This window comes from Syngnathus scovelli, chromosome 3, assembly GCF_024217435.2.
Source record: "Syngnathus scovelli strain Florida chromosome 3, RoL_Ssco_1.2, whole genome shotgun sequence".
NCBI classification, from domain to species: domain Eukaryota; kingdom Metazoa; phylum Chordata; class Actinopteri; order Syngnathiformes; family Syngnathidae; genus Syngnathus; species Syngnathus scovelli.
Genome location: NC_090849.1, coordinates 9,324,592 through 9,345,472, shown reverse-complemented (window position 1 = coordinate 9,345,472; position 20,881 = coordinate 9,324,592). Strand labels below are relative to the sequence as shown.

General features: G+C 42.5%; 1 protein-coding gene and 1 long non-coding RNA gene across 2 annotated transcripts in view; one reads left to right on the top strand and one right to left on the bottom strand.

The window, feature by feature from the left end:
* The window catches only part of nr6a1a (nuclear receptor subfamily 6, group A, member 1a), a 142,514-nt gene that overhangs the window by 93,420 nt on the left and 28,213 nt on the right, over positions 1 to 20,881 (bottom strand). The window contains exon 2 of the mRNA XM_049716450.1: positions 20,611 to 20,658. Within this exon, the coding sequence (XP_049572407.1) occupies positions 20,611 to 20,658 (48 nt within the window). The remainder of the gene's footprint in view (positions 1 to 20,610; positions 20,659 to 20,881) is intronic.
* On the top strand, positions 4,546 to 16,053 carry LOC137840185 (uncharacterized). Its single transcript, XR_011086666.1, has 2 exons — positions 4,546 to 5,163; positions 13,116 to 16,053. It is a non-coding gene; the product is annotated as an uncharacterized lncRNA (long non-coding RNA).

Sequence of the window (20,881 nt, the reverse complement as noted above, 5' to 3'; positions counted from 1 at the left end):
CAAATTTCACCACACCCAGATGTGTGTGTGACGATCATTAGGACTTTAACTTTAACTTTAAAAGGCCGTATCTCACTGAGTAACCACTGCTTGCAAGTGTGCGCACACGTAGCAAGTGTTATTTTTCTCGTTCGTTCAAGGTAGCAATCTGTTGCAAAGACAATATAATGGTCTAAAAAAAATCCACACATTAGAGAAAACAGTAGCCTAACTGACCAAGAGGTACATAAACACTCACTTAAAAAAAATCCTCGCAAAAAATGTTTTCCCCAATTCATTGCAAGAGAATGCAACAATTGCAAGAGAATGCACATTTTTGCAAGGGAATGCAAAGATTGTTTTTGGCAAAAGAATTAAAAAAAAAATTCTTCTGTTTTCTTCCATTGATTCTCAACCAGCATTTTTTTTTTTTTTTTTTTTTAACTGTAGGAAATATTTAACTTGGTAAGTATTTCCTTGCTTTTATTATTACATTAAATCGCTCCCTTCTCTGGTCTTCGGAAACATTCAGCAACTATTGGCGTTTATCCAGAAGACCTTGTTCATGTTTGTGTGTATGAAAGCATACTGTATTTTCTGGACTATAAGTCACAGTTTTTTTCATAGTTTGGCCGGGGATGCGACCCATAATAAGGAGAGATTTATATGTGAAATTATTAACATATTATTAGTTGATTATTAACACACTTTACTTACTTACTAGTATATTTGATCACTTAACCTAATATTTTCTCTTTAAAACGCATGAGGGCGCACTGGACCTGTGGAATAATTGGAACCGCAACGGACAATGAGTCTGACCTCAGCACCGCATATACTTCCGGAGTCAGGAGTGGCGTTGTTTATAGGTGACACGGGGACGAAGATTTTGACGAATTTAATGATTTGGAGTGACACGAATGGTTCGATAAAATTGTTATTTATGTTATAGTTATTTGATATATAGTTTATATATAGTTATATATAGGTCTGTGAAATAATTGGAACCAGGACTGACGATGAGTCCGACCTCAGCTCCGCATGTACTTCCAGAGTCAGCAGCTGCGGTTTTTTTTTTAAGTGACAGATGGATTTAATCATTTGGAGTGACACAGTTGGTCCGATAAAATTGTTATTTATGTCGTAGTTATTTGATCCATAGTTTATATATAGTTACATAGGCCTGTGGAATAACTGGAACCGCAACTGACTAATCCATCCACCCATTCATGCATTTTATGAACCGCTTTTCCTCAAGAGGTTCGCGGGCGCACTGGAGCCTATCTCAGCAGCCTTCAGGCAGTAGGCAGAGGAAATCCTGAACTGGTTGACAGCCAGGACACACATAGATGAACAACTATTCATACTCGCACTCACACCTACAGAAAATTTCGAGTGGTCAATCAGCCTACCATGCATGTCGTTGGAATGGCATGGGGAGAACATGCAATGTCCACACAGGAAGGCCAGAGCCGGAATCAGACCCACAACCTCTGCACAGTGAGGTGGACGTGCTAACCCACCTACTGGGTTTATAAACAACCTAATTTCTGTTAAAAATTTGACCAACCCAGGAAGTTGGGTTGAATTGCACACAAAAAACTGGCAGGCAGTAGGCTTTTTATCCTTTCTTTTCTCGTAAGGCTCCTTATTAATGTCACCTAATGAATTTTAAAAAAATCTATCCGTTGGTATGCAATCTGGCGTATATCTCAATTGCAAGTGGTGTTTCATGTCATCCATTCCCAACATGGATCTGTGCATTAACATAAACTAGACATAAAAATGGGAAGACCTGATATTCATCAAACTTTACAATATTGCTCCCTTTTCCCATCAAGGCCCCAATGTGGGATCTCAAGAAGTACACTTCAGTCACCTGCCTCACACAAACACTTGAATACTGGAATACGTGTGGCGAGCGACTGATTAAGGACATTTCATCCATTCATCTACCTACCACTTACCCGGGGTTGGTTGCCATGTGGGTCGTGACCAGAGTTGAGGGTAGAAACATACTGTAGATCACCTGGTAAATCGAGAGCTTTGGCTTTCGGCTCAGCCCCTCTTCACCACGGCACACCAGTACAGAGTCCACATCATAGCAAATGTTGCTCTGATCTGCCTGTCAAACTCACGCTCCACCCTCCCTCATTCGTGAACAAGACCCCAAGATACTCCTCCACTTGGGGCAGGATCTCATCCCCGACCTGGAGAGGACATTCCATCCTTTTCCAACTGAGGACCTTAATCTCAGATTTTGAGGTGGTGATTTTCATAACTGCTTCAGACTCGATTGTAAACCGCTCCAGTGAGGGTTGGAGATATAGATACCCTATCATCTGCAAAAACCAGGGATGTGATAGTGAGGCCATCAAACCGAACCCCCCCAATACTTCAGCTGCGGCTAGAAAATCTATAAATATTATGAACAGAATAGGTGATAAAGGGCAGCCTTGGCGGAGTCCAACCCTCACCAGAAACAAATCCGATTTATGGCCTTATGACTAATGGGGACCAAACTGACATTGGTGGTGTGGGACTGAACTGCCTTAACCAACGGGTTCGGCACCCCATCCCCCTAAATCAGTGGTTCTTAACCTTGTTGGAGGTACCAAACCCCACCAGTTCATATGCACATTCAACGAACCCCTTTTTAGCGTTTTTTTTTCTTCTTCAAATTCAAGACATAAATAGATTTTACTGGTGCACAAAATGAGCCGTGCATGATCATCACCTTGTTCAAAGAACAAAACCAACACAATGCCTGAACTCACAATAAATGATATACCTGTAAATCTGTGTGACTTCTGCTGTTGCCTTTGCGAGACCAGTTTAGATATGCGTCATCACAAATTTACACGATAAATCAGGTATGTTTGGACCTCCAGTGGAGGCTCTGCCAAACCCCTGAGACCGATTCACCGAACCCCAAGGGTTCGATCGAACCCAGATTGTTCTTAACCTGGGTCCGAACACACTGCTCTAAATGAAGCGCTGAATCAAATTTACACACCGTGACATATTCTTCATGGGTAACGTCAATCTTTGGTAGCAGAAGTCCATCCTCTCAACATTCAAATTGGCATGCAAGACAGATGGTAGTTTGTTTAATTCAGCATTATACTCAATTTTAAGTAGCAAAAGAGTGAGTAAAACCCCGTCAGACGGATTTTTTTTCCTCATCACAACTGCTCTTCTCTGATTGGTTCCTTTGAACTGTCCGTTTGCTCAGGTTTGCCCCACCTCAGAAATGCGTATAAATGTGACTCCCCACTCGACGACTCGCTGGTACAGCATTGGTCTGGCTTGCAAGGCCAAGACCCCCTCAGCAACTTTAAAGTAGCCACACTGTGCCGTCCTACCGAGATCACTGTCACAACAACTTGACATGATTCTCGATTTACTTTATGTCATTTAACGAGCAGCAAAACAAACTACTAGCAGACGAGCTTGATACGTTCCTCACCCTGCTGTGCAAGTAGAGTTTGCTGTGAGGGCAAAGTTCTCCCTTTTTTGACAATGGCCCAAGTAGGGTTGCAGTAGACACAAAGTTTCCCTACTAAATAAAGATCAACATAAGGCCACTTTGTAACATCTTCCTTCCACTCTGTAATCTCATAAGAATTGGCAATTTCATTATACAATTGCATTGTAAAATGACAATAAAGGGCATTCTATTCTATTCTAAGTTGCTTTCCATCTGGCAATGTTAGTTCTTTAAAGTAATCTTCACAATCCTTTACAGCTCGTCGGCTCGTGTGTCCATATTATTAACGCACCCTACTGTCCTTGTTGCACCAACGCTGCATGAGCATCCTGATATCATCATTGTTTCCAAATGTGGAAAGGGGTCGATAATGTTCAAACGTCAAATTCAAGTGTTATGTGGAGAGGCGTCCTAATCTAAAGGACATTTTTAGATTCCCTAAATATCCGTTTGGAAACGCACTCATGTGTAGTGTGTGTGGTATTGTCAGGAAATTACAGTATGCAATATTTTAAATGAAGATACGAAAGAAATATTTGCGGTTCTCTCCATCAAATCATCTCAGTGTGGAGATTGCATGCTTATCAGGTTTTGCCCCCCCTGTGCGCTAGCTTTTTTCTACATCACCAAAAATTGTATTTGTTAGGATATTTGAAGATTCCAAATTTCCTCTAGATGTGAATGTGACTTCTGATTGCTTGCTTGTCTATAAGTGTCCTGCCATTGACCGGCAAGCAGTCCAGGGTGTAGCCCACCTGAAATCAGTTGGGATAGATTTCAGTTATTGAAACCATAGTTACCATACTTCCAATGTATTCAGTTCATTTCTTCGGTAAAGTCTGACAACGATACTGATTTGCACCTCCCAGTTGTTTTTCTGCAGTAAGATCATACTTTCTTAAGTCTCTCGATGTTTTCCCCTTTTTCTTCTAGCGCCATATCACAGACTCCACCCATGTTGACTGTGATTCAATAGAGAAGCATTCTCCTTTTATTGATGTGAGCACAAACCAATCACAGCACGCTGTGCTCCCCCAAGCTGCCAGCCAATCCCAGACACCCTTGCTGTCCATCAAATGCCTCATATATAGTGCATGCACGAAAATGTGGAGCAGTTTCCTAACTTGTCTTGTCATTTGTGTGTGTGTGTGTGTGTGTGTGTGTGTGTGTGTGTGTGTGTGTGTGTGTGTGTGTGCGTGTGCGTGTGCGTGTGTGTGTGTGCGTGCGTGTGCGTGCGCGTGTGTGTGTGTGTGCGCGTGTGTGTGTGTGTGTACTACGTGTGCATGTCAGTGTGTGAATTTGTGCAGAGTGGGGGGTGGATGCATGTGGGAATGTGGTTTCTTGTTTATCTATGTAGCTGTGCAGAGGCGCGAGAGGGAGAGAAGGAGGGCGTGAGGGAGGGAGAGAGGGAGAAAAAGAGAGAGAGATTTGTGAGCCACTTGTATTTGCAAACTCCTGGCTGAGGTCCCACTGGCGGCAGGAAGATCGGACTGAAAGAGTGCATGGTAGGATTGTGCTCTAGTGTGTGTTTGTGCATGTGTCTGGTTGAGACATACAGACAGAGAGGGGACGCATTAAATCCATTTCATCCATACTGGCCAGTTTATATTTTAGCCCCGAATATGGAAGTGTTGTTCATTTCCACTACCCAGCCAACATAGATTGCTGTTGCCCAACTTTTGGCCCCATTGCCGGTAAGTATTTGAACTGATTGACCTTCTCTTTTCACCTAAAAACCTTCCTGATAATGCATGTCGTCAGCACTTTAGGATGTTGTCATTATTTGCCTGACTTTAGTGCACTCCATAATGTTTCACTGAAATTTTTACATTTTAATTCTTAAACAACTTGTGTGTAAAATAAGTTTTAACACTTTTGCTTCCAGCAAAATAGTGGCATGTTGTGTGATCTTAATGTGCGTGACAGTGTACAGTTTTTTTCGTGAGAGTGAAAGCAGACAGAGACTGTGTGGGGGAGAACTTTGAGAAGAATGTATATGTGAGCGTGCAACGAGACAGAGATTGTGTATGGCGGACTAAGTGTGCCGAGTGTGAAAAGTGTGTGTGCATGTGTGCGTGCGTGCATGTGTGTATGTGTGTGTGCGTGTGTGTGTGTTGTGCGTGTGATTTAGTGTTTGCTCTGTGGGAATTTAGACTGCAGCAGGCAGTAGCTATGTTTGACTGTGAGGAACTGAGCCAGACAGAAGACAAAAGCGAGCGGGGCAATCCAGACAGGGTAGGTCAGCCATTAGAGGCTGAAGCGGCGGGACAGGGCAGCCAGCTGCTGCTGCAATGGGAGAGGATCCCCAGCCATTGGTGATCAAGATGGGTTAAATGTGTTCCTTGTAATTTTCTGCTTCTCAAAGTGGCCTCCTTGTCTCTCTAACACTGAAAAAAAATCCTTTGGTTCCATTGGAATGACCTCATTCAGACATGTACATCAGTTGCGCAGGAATTAATGTGTTTAACTAGCATTTATCAATAGAATATTTCTGAGGTAAAGAGTAGAACATTACATCAGCATCATGTGCAACCGAGAGTTAAATACTTTTTTTTTTTCCTGTGAACTTGTTTTGCATACCATTTGGAGATAAGATTAATTTTCTTGAATTATTGGTTTAAATCTTTCAAGTGCGCACCATTCTGAAACAGTGAGAGTACGTATTCAAAAATCGATTTCTTGCCACAGTTTCCAAATCTGCATACAAGGGGAAATGCAGAATAGGAAGTCTAAATTGAGAGGTGGTTATAGATAGATGATGAATAGGAGAGAATGTCGTTTTTACACAGGCTATATTTCGTTCTTTCCTTGGTTTTCCCCATTAACTCACATAGGAAGTCATTGGAATGTATTTAGTGAGAGGAAATGATGGCTTTTCCTATGTGGGCTTTTTTGTTCTGGACTGCTCTTGTCCAAATCTCTTAATCCACTGCAAAAGGTTGAGTGCATAAGAGAGTAATGACAGCAACAAAAACATCCCTACAGCCTACAGATGTATACCAAGCTATTGCAAACATACAAAGGCTTCATGCCAACACACAAATCCTTTATAGAAAAACAAGTATTCATATATGATAACTCTATGTACTATCCTCCTAGTTGAAAGCAAAGTAAAATACCTGCACATGTAGAGTCTTGCCATTCTGACACTCATCTCAGCCCACATCACTGGTAATGTCACAGACCCGTTTCCAGTGGCGGCCAAACTCAAAGTCTCATATGTTACATATTGCTTGATTAAAAATGGGGAGGGGGGGGATTTTCGTCACAAACCGGTAAAGTGATAGCATGATCATATTTTTAAATTGAGGTACTTCAAATAGATAGCCAAATAGTGTCATTGACAAACGTGTGTGATGATGATTGTTTGGGTTTCCATCGCCAGCTCAGTATCTAAGATTTGATGTTATGCCTGACTATGCCTCAGATGACAGGACCTCCCGGCATCACTCGTAGAGCTAATGTAGTGTGCTCAATTCAGAGAGGGCAGCAGTTGTGTAAGCAGCTCCTGTGACCCTTCAACTCAGCCCTGCCTGGACTCAGCTGAGCCCTTGAAGGACTTTGGTCCCATGCTTGACGCTCTATAAGCCCCTCTACATGCTTTGTTCCCTCTCAGGCCTGTGTGTACCTGGATTTGAATAGAAACCAGACAGCAATGGACCCCCTCCCCCTCCCAAACACAACACACAACTGACTGTCTCCTCTGACACCACTCTTGCATTGGACAATGAGGATTTGTTAGTGTTCAACTGAACTGCAAGCCCTGGACACAAAGCATATAGCCTCCCACCGCAGTCCTCAGACCGGGAGTGCAGCAAGCTGAAGCACGGGCAGGCAGGACAGCAGCAGGGGGGCCCAGGGTGGGGATTGGGAGCGGGTGGGAGTGGGGGTTGTGTGCTAGGGTGGGATTAGCAGACAAGAGCTCTGAGTTGGGGGATGGGAGCCAGAAATGGACAGGAAATTACTGCCTTTGATGAGGCTGTGGCAGATTCGCAGAGACTGAACTCCTCTCGGCATCTTCCCCAGCCATAAAAAAAAAAACAGTTTTAGCAGAAAATGCCAGCAGACTTCCAGGGCCCCATGTGTCACTTTTCTCTGGCTGCAATGTACTTGTACAGGTGCGAAGTAAACAATGGCAAAAGTTTGCCTCCTCCCTCCCAATTCCGTCTTTATATTTGAACCTTTCCCTCCCCGGCTTTTTCCTCCCCTGCAGACACCATCCTCTGACCATGTCATGGGAATCCTATTAGGCTCAAAGTCGATTCGACCCATTTTCGCCTGCTGAAAAATCAGAATCCAGTCCACGTTGCAAGATGAATAAATAAGCCTTCTGCTTTAAAATATGCCTTCTGTGTTTAAAAAAAAACAAACAAAAAAAAACCCTGAACTATTAGGCAGAGGAGCCATGGAAAATGCCTAAGTGCAAAAAAAAAAAAAAGGTACTGGTACTCAATTTTGGCTCATTTGTATTTGGTCATGTTTATTCCAAACACACTGTATATTAATGACAATGATTAATTCAACAATAATTTAACATTCAACATTTGAATCTTTTGCAAGACAAATACGCAAGCCTCTCGGTGATATAAGTGAGTTTTTGAGCATGAGGGAAGATGCTAATGCGTGTTCAGTGAATATCAGGGTCGATTAGAGAATTTCGTCTGGTCGAGCTACAGCAGATCAGACATTGCCTGCCTAATAAAGCAGCTACAGGCCGTGGGCCGGTCGTCTGGCGCTCTGACCCACATTGCTCTGATGTGCACGTCACTTCCCATTACTCTGACAATTGGACGGCATATCAGCTGAGCGCACCATGATCTGCACACCCTCCCCACAGGCGTGGCCTTACTCACCGTAACCTCATGTTCTCACTAGCCCTGACTTCAAGAAGTCTGGCATGAGTCACAGTGAGGACATTGCCACTGCGGCTGTCAGACCAAAGTGTCAGTGGTAGATTGGTCACGCAAGCAAAATTCTGAATTTATTGCTAACAAATTTAAACTTTAAGTCATGCCGTGTTGCCATGTCCAATTAATGCAAGCGAAAAGATAACACTTCCCTTTTACAGCATTTAATTCTAAAATAATAAGATAATCACAAACTTTGAATGATAGAATTGGGCTTTTTTAACTCCCGTGTTAACAAGTAAAGACTCTTCATGCTCTTAGAGTTTGCAAACGATGAAGGCTTGAGATGATGACCGAACTTGAACTATCCATCAATTACCTCAAGTACTCAAGACAAAAATGCCTTTACTTAAGTCAGTTGTCGGGGAGCCACACATGCCCTTTATATACGTATAGTAATATAAGTGGTTTGGTGGCAGTTCTGCAGCTGGCTGACAGAGACAAGTCTGTTTGCAGGCAGCCTGAAAGATAATTGGCAGCTATAGAGTGAAAAGCGGCCTCAGCAACAGATAAGGACTGTGCGGAAAGCTTCATAATCAGCACGGATTAGCAAATGATAAATCATGGGTTCACATAAGTATGCTGTCACTGCGAGAAGAGCGAGAGCTAGTGGGAAAGCATAAGAGGGGAGATTGTGAAAAAGTGGGATAGAGAGAGAGAGGGAGAAGCAAGTGAACAGTCATGAAGATGTGGATGTTTTTTTTATGTAATTCAAAAGAAAGACAAAATAATACCATCTAGCAGGTCAGCTGGAGAGACGGGCTGCGAGGGGGGGAAATGAAAAGAGAGGAGAAATTAAAAGCTCTGCCAACACTCTGGCTAATACAATCTTCTGCCTGTCAGATTACCTCCTTTAATCCAGAAAGGTTTAACGCCTCTTAGAAATCTGAAAGAAGACATGAATTCAGCAGAGATTTTCCTCCGCAAGAGAGGAGGAAGGTGCCAGCCAGGGAGGGGGGATTAAGTCTCTGAGCAACTCAGAAAAGCACCGGCCTCAACAGTCATCAAAGTTCTATGCAGAGGATCAACGTTTAAATTCAACCTAGCTGACTTTCACCATTGCAGTGTTCATTTACTTCCAGTGTCACGATTTTAGCCTTTGCTTGGAAAGAGCACAAGACCATGTGTGTCGTAATACTGGGACAAAAAGATGATCTTAACTTAGCTTAGGCAAAGTTAATCAGGTCACCAGAACACAAAGAACATTGCAGTGGATTAAGGACACAGTGTCCCTGCTGGTGTGATGCAGAAACAACACTCTACTACATCTTCAGTTTTTAAAATAATGTATGGCTGTCGTTGTAGAGCACAGTGACAAAATAGGAGATGATGTGGTCTCAGTGAGTCAAAAAAAAAAAAAAAAGGCAGCAACAGTGCCTGTCATTGGGGCTAAATATCTGTGGGTCGTTTCCCCAGACAAATAGCAACATTTGAAACATCATATTTGTAGGAACTATACTGGTGGCTTTGGGGTGTGCCCTAATATTTATATAAAAAAAAAAAGCCATGTTTTTCCTAAAAAACAGCAAACGTTTCCGTGCTCATAACTGCTCTTTTTGCTTGGGTATTTGGCCAAAATAAGACTGAGCCACAGTCTAGGCTGTAAAGTAGAAAAGATCGCATGTGGGCAGAAAACGTCCTAATCAAACAGTCTGGTTTATCTTTTTGTATCCCAATGATTTTAACATTTTTAAATCGCAAAAGCGATAATATTAGCTAGCATAGACAGAGGCAGCGTCTTACTGCATGGTGCGGCCAATCTGCACGTCAAAGTCTGTTGCAGATGAAAAAGAAAATGTTTGCGGACTCTAGAGAAATGTCACGGTTAAATTCAGACGACACCCTGCAAAAGGGCGCTTTCATCCCACTTGTTAGAAATTCTCCAAACTACGGTGAAAAAAGTGTGCGATACATATTCATCAGCCTCAGCATTCATGAAATGAGCCGACAAAGCTTTGGAGAGGAGCGAGGAGTGTGACATGCAATGCAGTTCTCTCAGGCGTACGGCACAAGTGGATAAGTCAACGAGAGCCAGATTGACACGATCAAGTGCTTCTGTACTGGGTTCAAAAAGGTGCACAGTACGAAAGATATTGACTAAAAAAAAAACTGTACAGAGAGGAAAAGGCAAGAATACTGACGGCTACAAGGATGAGCTGAGGAAGAGACAAGCAGAGAAAGGTAAGTTAGAATCACTGCGGATGGCACATTCGAAGAAATTGCCGTCATTGAGAGTCACAGATTAATGCTGAGAAGCGGGCTGGCAGTGGAGAAAGAGCTTGACTATAGTCAAGGTTGCTCGTGAATCCCTGCAGCCTTGGCAGGATGATCCATGGCACGTGGAGGCTGGGTGATTCTGGAAAAGCTTGGCAGTCGGCCCGAAGGAGTCCATAAACTGGAGCAGGGCCGGGCTAGCCTCTGATACTAGTCTCCAAGTGGGCCATTTTCTTCTGCCGTTGACTCTGAACAGTGAAATAGACTCGAAATGAGCACTGGAAAATGATACAAGAGGTAATACAGATGTGAAAGTCATACTATTTCCATCCAGATTCCTAATGTTATTTTGAACTGAAAAAAACACACCATTAGTTTTAAAGTGCGTACAAAAGGGTTTGATTGTTTTTTTAATGATTTCACTGAATGCTTTTCACCAAAATTCAATCATCGATGAAAGTACATCCACATAAAAATCCAGTTCTCTATATCAATTTACAAAACATGCCAACAAGCATCAAACCATAAGAAATCTTCAGGATTTTTATGATTTTCTAACAAATTTCACATTTCACGTCTGCGCTTTTATTCCTTACTATTCCACTTTGCGATTTGACAGCGAAAAAGGATATACAAAGTTGAACGCACATTACATAAAACATCCGATTGTACTTCAATAATTAAAGCACATTTGTTGAATTTAATTGAGCTATGAAGCCTGTGATTGAAATGCTATCCTACTGTGTACTTCCATTAGGAGAAGATGAAGAAATGTGGACTGATGGGATAGAGTGTGTAATTTGCTGTGAGCAACCGGGCCTATGTATTTTTAAGCAGGCACCTTACGTAGTTATGGTTAAGATAAAGCTACGACAATATGTTTGTACCAATTGAAGTGCGGTGGTCATCTTGCATCTTTCCTAATCACGTTTTACTCATGCTGCCTTGCTTTTCATTGCCTTGTAAATTCTTTTAGATTGCATGGGCTCAATGACCGGCAACTTTAATTGTAGCAAAGCATAACTGTAGGAAAAGTGACATTAGATCAAAACTGCCTACAGTACGTTAGCTCTATCACAGTACCGTGGTCATACCTTTAACACAAGAGGCAAAATCCAGAGTGCAATTTATGAAGTAATGATTTAATTAATGTTTGCTTCAGTTTGCAACAGCTTTGAATACAGCAGCATGGAGGCCTGGTTGTAGACCGGCCGGCAACACGACAGAGTACACTGTGTGCTTCTCATTGTCCAACCCCTGGAATGTGCTGACGAGGCAGGGTTCACACTAGTTCAGTCACATTGTTGCACTCTTCACTCAAGCCCTGTCAAGCGCTCATGCTTGCCCAGCTATTTTTACACGCGACTATACTTTTGCAAGTTTGTCAATTTTTCTAAGTTTCTTGGGATGGCACCCAGTGTCAGTATTAACATCGACAAGAAAGAATTGCCATGTTTAACCATTAGACAGTAGCAAGTTAAGCAACCGATTTAGTTATATGAAAGAAAGCGGGAGGTAGTACAGCGCTATTTGAGAATGGGGAGGAAAAAACTGAAGTGCATCTCTGGCACACAGCCAACGAGTCCAAGTGCCAAGAAGGGAAGCCACTTTACCCTGAGCCAGAGGGACTGAAAAACTATTAATTCATTACTTGTCTGTGAATGGAAACACACAGCACTAGGAAATGTGGGGAGATGCATTCTTGTGGCAACATGGAGCAATGTGGAGATAAAACAAAAAAAAACAGTCCACAGGTTTCACTCTAAAGCTGCAAACAAATGTGTGACATCTTTATTTAATTTAATTTATTTCATTTCATTTCATATTTTTAGGGAAGATCCTTCTCCAAGAATTTATATACACTGAAGACTCTGCTGTATTTAATGCAGTGAGCAAGGTTTTATTCTGAAAATGTATATTCAATGAAGACCCCTACATTAGAGCTTCTGATTGGCATACTCTTTTCTTTCATCAGACTGATAAAAACAGCAGCCCAGCAAAGCAGCAACAAAGTTCATGACAATGACTTGCATTGCTTACTTCCTACAAGGTTTCACTTGTGAATTAAAAAAAAAAATTCTAACTACTTAATAAGTAGCCTAAATTTATCACAAAAGAGGATCAAGAACAAACAGTACAGTGTTCCACATTTCTTCATCGGTGCTGAAGGAACCAAGTAAGGAAGAGAGGAGGAAGACAGTGTATTGTAGCAGAGGCGCAGATAGACAGACATTGAGAACATTAATAAAACATGGCTGCATGATTTTCCAACCTCAAAGAAGCGAACACAGGAAGGCACACTCCCAGTGCAGAAGCTGAGGTTCAGCGCAGGGTAAAGGGAACAGTAATCTCTAACTAGCACAACGCTGCAGTGCACTAAGCTGTGGGGCACAGCCACATTCTCTGATCACACTTAGAAGCATTAATTCCACTGCTTCCCCAAGCCAGACTGACAACATGTTCTGCCATTTTATTCATGCTATTTCAGATGTTTCCCCTTCTTTTGTTCCCTCCTTTTACTGCAGGCAGAAGGAGACTGAAGACAGAGGTGCTCATAACTCTGGAGAAGGTGGGGACGAAGATAAAACGATGATGCGCGAGTTTACCACCATATCTGAGAAGCTATTTTAAGGAAACCCGAGCCTATGCATCATCATCTTCCTCATTCCCTCTGGTTTGCTCTCAACGTCATTTAAACCTCAACACCAGCATGGGTGGTAACCAATTTTGGCACATGGCTTGCCCTCTCAGGCCAAGAGAAACACACAAGCAGAAAGATAAACAGCACTTAAGTTTGAAGGCTTCCATAGTCAACCGATTGATGAAAGCTGAACCTATATCAGAGAAAGAACCGATACTGTGGCAAATTTACAAACACCACATAGTTTAAATTTGGAACTGCAGACATTTTTAAAACAAGTTGTCTGTGTGGCAACCGGCAAGCTAGTGTGGGATTTTCCACTTGTCTAAGACAAACTGAAGCTACAGTAAGAAAATTGGAACCAAAGGAAATAAATTCAGTAGCGCTTTTCAATTTTTCTCAAAGATTGTGCGTACGAATTAAGAATGTCTTGATACCGATCATTTAATTAGAAATTGAATCCAATCACATCATTTTCACCTGATCAGAATTGGGGGGAGGATTATTTTAAGGGTCACAAAGCAACAAAATAATATAGACGTACAGAAATATTACCAAAAGAAAAAGTACGTAGATGTATAGGCTTTATTCGACGCAACAGTGCAACACGGCTGGAAACAAGGAGTAAACACTACTAGTGGGGGAACGTTCTCGTAGTAGTAGCTAATGTGAAGCTAGTGTCATGTAACATTGATAATGTCTAGAGTACGTAAATATTTTACCATTACATCACATATATATGTACATATATGTATATAAATATATACACTATATATAACCGAGATTTGCAGTGTGCAAATTGAGCATGGGGAATGGCAGAAAGAGCTGTTTACTCAACTCATGTCTTACTTGGTTTAACCCACTGCTCCACTACCTGTATAAAACGTTTCATGTTGGGATAGTTTTGTTGATTAAAAATGGACAATCTCGATGCACTCTTTCGTTTTTTCCTTAATACACTGCCGAGAGATCAGATCAGAATTCAGTATCATCAGACCCTCAAAATCAATGGACTCAAACCCGGACTGTCACTCAGGTGCAAAAGAATGTGATTGTGTGTGTTAAACTTATGGGGCCAGTTAAACATCTACCATCGATCCAACAGCAATGGTGAGGCCTAACATCTGTCTCGGTGTCCACAGTGAACATTCAACGCTGTCGGTGAGTTTGAACTCAGCCAAAACCATCGACCGTTGACTGTACCCTGAGGGGCACCACAGCACATGTTCCATGATCTTGAAGTATACTGGGAGCCTTTCACCTCTTCTGGATTTATAATGGTTGCCTCCTGAAGAGGAATTTATTTTTGAGGGGCCAGACATTTTGGCTGCACATGTAAATGCTGCAATAAACATTCATTGCTGTCGGTGGGTTTATATGAGAATAACTCACTGATCATTGAATGTAAACTGCGGTAAAATGACTCAGAGAGCCAGATCCCATCACTGAGGAGGTGACACTGAACAGAAGCATTGATAATACACTATGATAGTAAAAATCTGGCTAAAAGAAAAGGGAATATAGTGGTGCCTTACTTCCTAGAAAATGTGACACAATAGAATATGTGTATTTGCCTTGATGATCACAAGCTTCATTTTGCATTTTGCATTTGATGACGTGAAAATATATTTGTTTTAGATTCAAACGATATCTTTATAGCAAAGCCTATAGTGAATAGCTAAATGGCTATAACTACAGTATCCTTGATGTTTCATTTAAATTGAGTCTTTGAAAAGTGAGTCTTGCTGATGTCATTACAATTATATGATAATTGTGGGTCTTGGGTCTAGAACAGGACCTCAGACCAGGACAATCAAGACGTAGACATGTTACATTGGTTTCCATTCATCAAAGCTGGATTACTAATTGAACCTCAGAATTAGTTGGGTTAGTATTGGTTTCTGCTATGCAACACAAGATCGAAATTATCAACTGCAACAGATGTGTATAGGTATAAGTTTTGCATTAGGGCAGAAAATATCACTAGTCCATTACCGAAAAATATTTATACAAAATTTGATACGCAAACATCAAGATGTCATGCCTGGTATAGATATACGGTTGTTGCAGAACTTGCAACTTCAATACAGAATTTTAACTCCTGCATTTACTAGCTACTGCATCTATACATTCATTAAATATAATGTGCGCTGAAATGAAATAGTAATAATAATGGTCAAAATAATAATATCACAGAAAATACATGAATACTTTGTGTTTGTATGTGTCTAATGTCTTATGATAAGAACCTATAAACGTTAATGTGTGTACGTAATTGCATGTGGATAGTCTTTGACTAATTGCCTCATGAAGTATAGATAAACACTATGAAAAAAGCAGCCCCTGCTGTCATAGCAAAACCTACATAGTATATTGTTTTTTTTCTGTTAATTAATTCAATAATCGGAACAACGTTGATTTAAAAAAAAGCCACTTAGTGTCACTTAGTGTATTTCATTTCAATAATCTTTTCTTTCTTTCTCGTTTAATGACATATAGACAGAACTCTGAGATTAAAAATACATTCTAATAATTAAATACAGAATTGATGTTAAATTTACCTGAAAGGTATATTTAATATCATATAGACAGTGTACAGTGAGTGAATGCATATTAACCATTCAATAGATAATACAATTTCTAAAATTTGAACAAACAGAATGGTTGAGGGGATTGCTTAGAGTGTGTGTGTTTTGCATTATATTACCGTAACAAACTGGGCAAATAATCAATTTGACCGTGAAATTGCGTGTCATATAGCTGTAAAGTTGTAACAAGAGAAAATGTTTGTTACTTTGCTAAATAAATCACACTAAAGTCTGCTTGTTTATTCACATGGAGGAGCTTTGTTCTCAAATTCTAAAGTTATACGCAATGATACTGGAACAGCGTGACCCACTTGTCTCTGACCTGGAAACACTGCAGGCTGACCCTAAGTCGAACGTCAAAACATCGCACAACAAGCGAGCAAATGAGTTAGGTGAATAATATCTGTAGGGTAACTATGAATTATTAATGGTTGGCATCCGATGAAAGCATGGAGCCCTAAATGTGATAGTTCTAACAAACTGCTTCACTCATGTCATAATTCATGGACATGGAAAGAGGAAGGTGTGGGGGGGGGGGGGAATAAGACAGAATATGACAGAATAAGAATCAGTCAAAGAAAAATACAGTTAAAAGTCTGACCGACCTCATAACGTTCAAAAAGTGTGAGGGGGAGGGGGGAGGGGTCAGGATCAGTAAAGCAAAAAGAGATCTGAGCAAAACATTTGAGTACTCTTCTACTTCGCTTCCATGAAAATGAAAAGTTGGTGATCTTGAATGACTTTTGGACTCAAACATAAAAAGTCAACTCAAATATGAGAAGACAAAGGGAAATCATGAGCTGGGTTGCAGCCAAGTACTTCCATATGGAAGTCGAGTTCATCGGGTCCAGGTGGCACGTGGGCGCATGCGTTGCATAAAAATCCAGTATGCATCTACCGCCCTCTGTTGGCCTAAAACATGTCGTGCGGCAGGAGCCCTTGACTGTAAGCAACTGGAGCTGCACATATTGTGCAGATTAATGATTCAATGAGTTATATGATACAATTGTAATAAATAATCCTAAAAATTTAAGAGATCTTACAATACGAAATATTATCATATTAACCATATCGTGAACATTGATAAATATCATCACATCAATAAAGAAGTGATATTTTTACAAATTTATAACGTAAACCCTGTTATACATTTCCCAGAAAGCACACAAACTGTATGCAGATTTGATGTGTAAAAAAGAAAAACATAGTTGTGACATTTTAAAAGGACATAAAAAATTAAGGTTGAAAAGTATGTTACAGTTTTGGAATAGGTAGCTGGTAATGATTAACAATGAAACATAAGTAGTCACCAAAGAAGCCTGATAACCCCCCTGACGTCCCTCTATTTGTCAAGTGTGTGTGTGTGTGTGTGTGTGTGTGTGTGTGTGTGTGTGTGTGTGTGTGTGTGTGTGTGTGTGTGTGTGTGTGCGTGCGTGCGTGTGTGTGTGTGCGTGCGTGCGTGTGCGCATGTGTGTGTGTGTGTGTGTGCGCATAGGTGTGTGTGTGTGTGTGTGTGTGTTTGTGTGTGTGTGTGTGTGTGTGTGTGTGTGCGCATAGGTGTGTGTGTGTGTGTGTGTGTGTGTGTGTGTGTGCGCGCGCGTACGTGCATCATTCACAAAACCCATTGAACAAACCTGACATATACCGTATTTGCCGGTGTATAAGTCGACTCGGTGTATAAGTCGACCCCCTAAAATTCGACGGAAATTTACGATTTTATGATATATCCTTTGTATAAGTCGAGCTCAATTGTTGCATTATATTAAACTTCAAAATTCGATATGCGAAATTTATTGACGAAATGTGTTCAAATTCCGGGAGGCCGTGCGCATGCGGCTGTTTATAAGCACCGCGGAGGAGATCGCGGAGCCTCATTCGACTTCCAGCGGCCGGCGAGCTCGTGCACGCCGCCCGGCACCACCGGGAGGCCGGAAATAGCTCCAAGCCGAGCGGATCGGCACTTTATAAGCACCGCGGAGGAGATCGCGGAGCCTCATTCGACTTCCAGCGGCCAGCGCACTCGCGCACGCCGCCCGGCACCACCGGGAGGCCGTGGACACGCGCCAAGTGGCCGGAAATAGCTCCTGCCGAGCGGACCGGCTCTTTATAAGCACCGCGGAGGAGATCGCAGAGCCTCATTCGACTTCCAGCAGCCGGCGAGCTCGCGCACGCCGCCCGGCACATCTTTGAGGCCATGCGCACGCGCCAAGTGGCCGGGAATACCTCCCGCGGAGCGGATCGGCTGTTTATAAGCACCGCGGAGGAGATCGCGGAGCCTCATTCGACTTCCAGCAGCCGGCGAGCTCGCGCACGCCGCCCGTCACAGTCGGGAGGCCGTGCACACGCGCCGGGTGGCCGAAAATAGCTCCGGCCGAGCGGATCGGCACTTTATAAGCACCGCGGATGAAATCGCGGAGCCTTATTCGACTTCCAGCGGGCCGCGCACTTGCGCACGCCGCCCGGTTCAAATTTTCTAAGTGCCAACGGCTCTTGCGCCATAAAGAGTCCGCCTCGGCTGGTTCCCCATGTCGGCCAGAACAAGTGAAAATTCGGCCTCTTCCCCTGGAAGTCCGGCCAAGTTTGGCGAATATTTTCTAAGTGCCAACGACTCAACCGCCGCAAAGTGTCCGCCTCGGCTGCTTCCCCATGTCGGCCACCACAAGTGAAAATTCGGCCTCTTCCCCTGGAAGTCTGGCCAAGTTTGGCAAATATTTTCAAAGTGCGAACGACTCAACCGCCGTAAAGTGTCCGCCTCGGCTGGTTCCCCGTGTCGGCCACCACAAGTGAAAATTCGGCCTCTTCCCCTGGAAGTCCGGCCAAGTTTGGCGAATATTTTCTAAGTGCCAACGACTCAACCGCCGTAAAGTGTCCGCCTCGGCTGGTTCCTCCGGTCGGCCAGAACAAGTGAAAATTCGGCCTCTTCCCCTGGAAGTCTGGCCAAGTTTGGCGAATATTTTCTAAGTGCCAACGACATTCATTTAGACATGGCGATTGAATATTTACGTACCGGTAGTTATTGTTGTTGCTTGACGCGCGATGACTCGCACATTCGCTCAATACCCAGTACTTCCCCCTAGCAGTCATCGTCGCTGCCTGGCTTTCGATGTCCGTTATTGAGGTGAGAATATTTGAAATTGTTGCTGAGGATGCGTGTTAATGCGACGAACGCTTTATAATGATTCAGTTTCTCGCTGTTTGATGAGCCTGACGGACGCACACCCACGCACAATGAGATGCATGAGAAACAGCCTTGGTTACCATCACATTTGAAGCGATGAATACGAAGTTAAATTTTATGACTCGGTGTATAAGTCGAGGTCGATTTTTTTCGGTCGATTTTGGATCGAAAAAGGTCGACCAATACACCGGCAAATACGGTATATGCATTATACAACACTTTTTTAAATTTTATTTCATTTTGTTTGGATTTGATTAGCTTACTTGATGCAAGAATGAGATTTGTTTGTTGTTATCGGCTGGATTTCATTTTACCTCCTCATAAAACAGCTTAAAGTCACTTTCAGAGCGTCAATTGAAAACCTTAAATGAACTTACCATCATCTCAAATATTGCGGGCAAACCTGCTGAGAAAGGGTCATAAACAGTTGATAGAAATGATCTCACTTTTAGATGATTGCAAGCTAATCTAGAACAAAACAGCTGTTGCTAACGGCAGCTATTTGGCTCCTGACCTAGGTTTCTGGTCACTGAATGGGGGTCTCTGAATTCCCACCCCTGATAGAACATTTACAAGGCCTTCCTCAGCCCCCCTTGACCTGCGCATCACCCTTACCCGATGCATGCACTGAGGCATCCTAAGGCTAGAATAGAGCCAATAGCAAGAGAGTGAGTCGCCACGGCCACAAGCCCAACTCGTCAAGTTTACAACCCCATCGGGTTTGGCCTCATAAATCCACGACTCCTCCTGCTGTACACAACAATGCTGGTTATTCACTCGGTGTGCAGGTTGAATAGTTCTTCTCTAACTTCCTTCCACTTTTTCACCCCTACCCATTCGATTCTTCTCTCGCGCGTTTATAGAGGGAGTGATGAGAAAGGCTGGAGAAGAGCTGCAGACAATCGGGGCAGCAAGTCACGTTGAGGTCAGCGTTTTTTGAACTGTGTTCAACCTCTGACCCGTCCTACGTGCCACCTGGCGCTGCAATGGCAGCAATTGGAGTCCTGGGTGAACTTCGCTTGAACCTGGACCTTAACATTGGACCATCAACTCACCCCTGCCTCTTTGTTCGAAGTCTCTTTCATTTCTGGCAACTTTTGATCCCGCAATGTAAGTTTGCACTTACAGAGGAAACAATTAGCACATCAGTAACTTTTTTCTGACACTTCAAATAATATATGAATGTCATAACTATCTTTCATTGTTTTAATTCAGTTGCCTTTCCTATTCTATCTTTAAGAAGCCGGAGCTTGACCAAGAGGCATTATTTTTGAGTGTATACTCCCCTCTTGTGGATGTCATGTGGATGTGTTACCCAGTCAGTACATTTATGACGCTGCCTTTATGAGGCTGCCCTGTACCTGCCATGATGGATGTTTTTTATTTTTTTTTTTATTTTGGTGCGTGAAAATGGAGAAGAGTAGTCATTAAAAGCCTTGCCTGCAGTTGAGATTAGGTAGGTCGTAAGGAAGGAAGGAAGGAAGGAAGGAAGGAAGGAAGGAAGGAAGGAAGGAAGGAAGGAAGGAAGGAAGGAAGGAAGGAAGGAAGGAAGGAAAGGAGGTACGTCGGTCAATCGGTTGGTGGGTGGACAGGTCGATAGGTGAATGACTTACCCATGCTGTCATTATTTTCCGGCTCTAGTGAGTGGTCCGCGTAAAAGCCTACAATAAGAAAGACAGCAATTTAAGTTCAAGTTAGAAGTAAAATGCTTTTACTTGTGGTGATAAATTGCAAAGTTACACTGACAATTTAATGATGACAATAGTTTCGGGTGCCTTGATGAGACAGGACAATGATTCAGTTCCAAATTAAGATGCACAAAGAAATGTTATTCCATAAACAAAATAAAACCCAAAAGACCCCTCCCTATTGAGAAATTTTGAT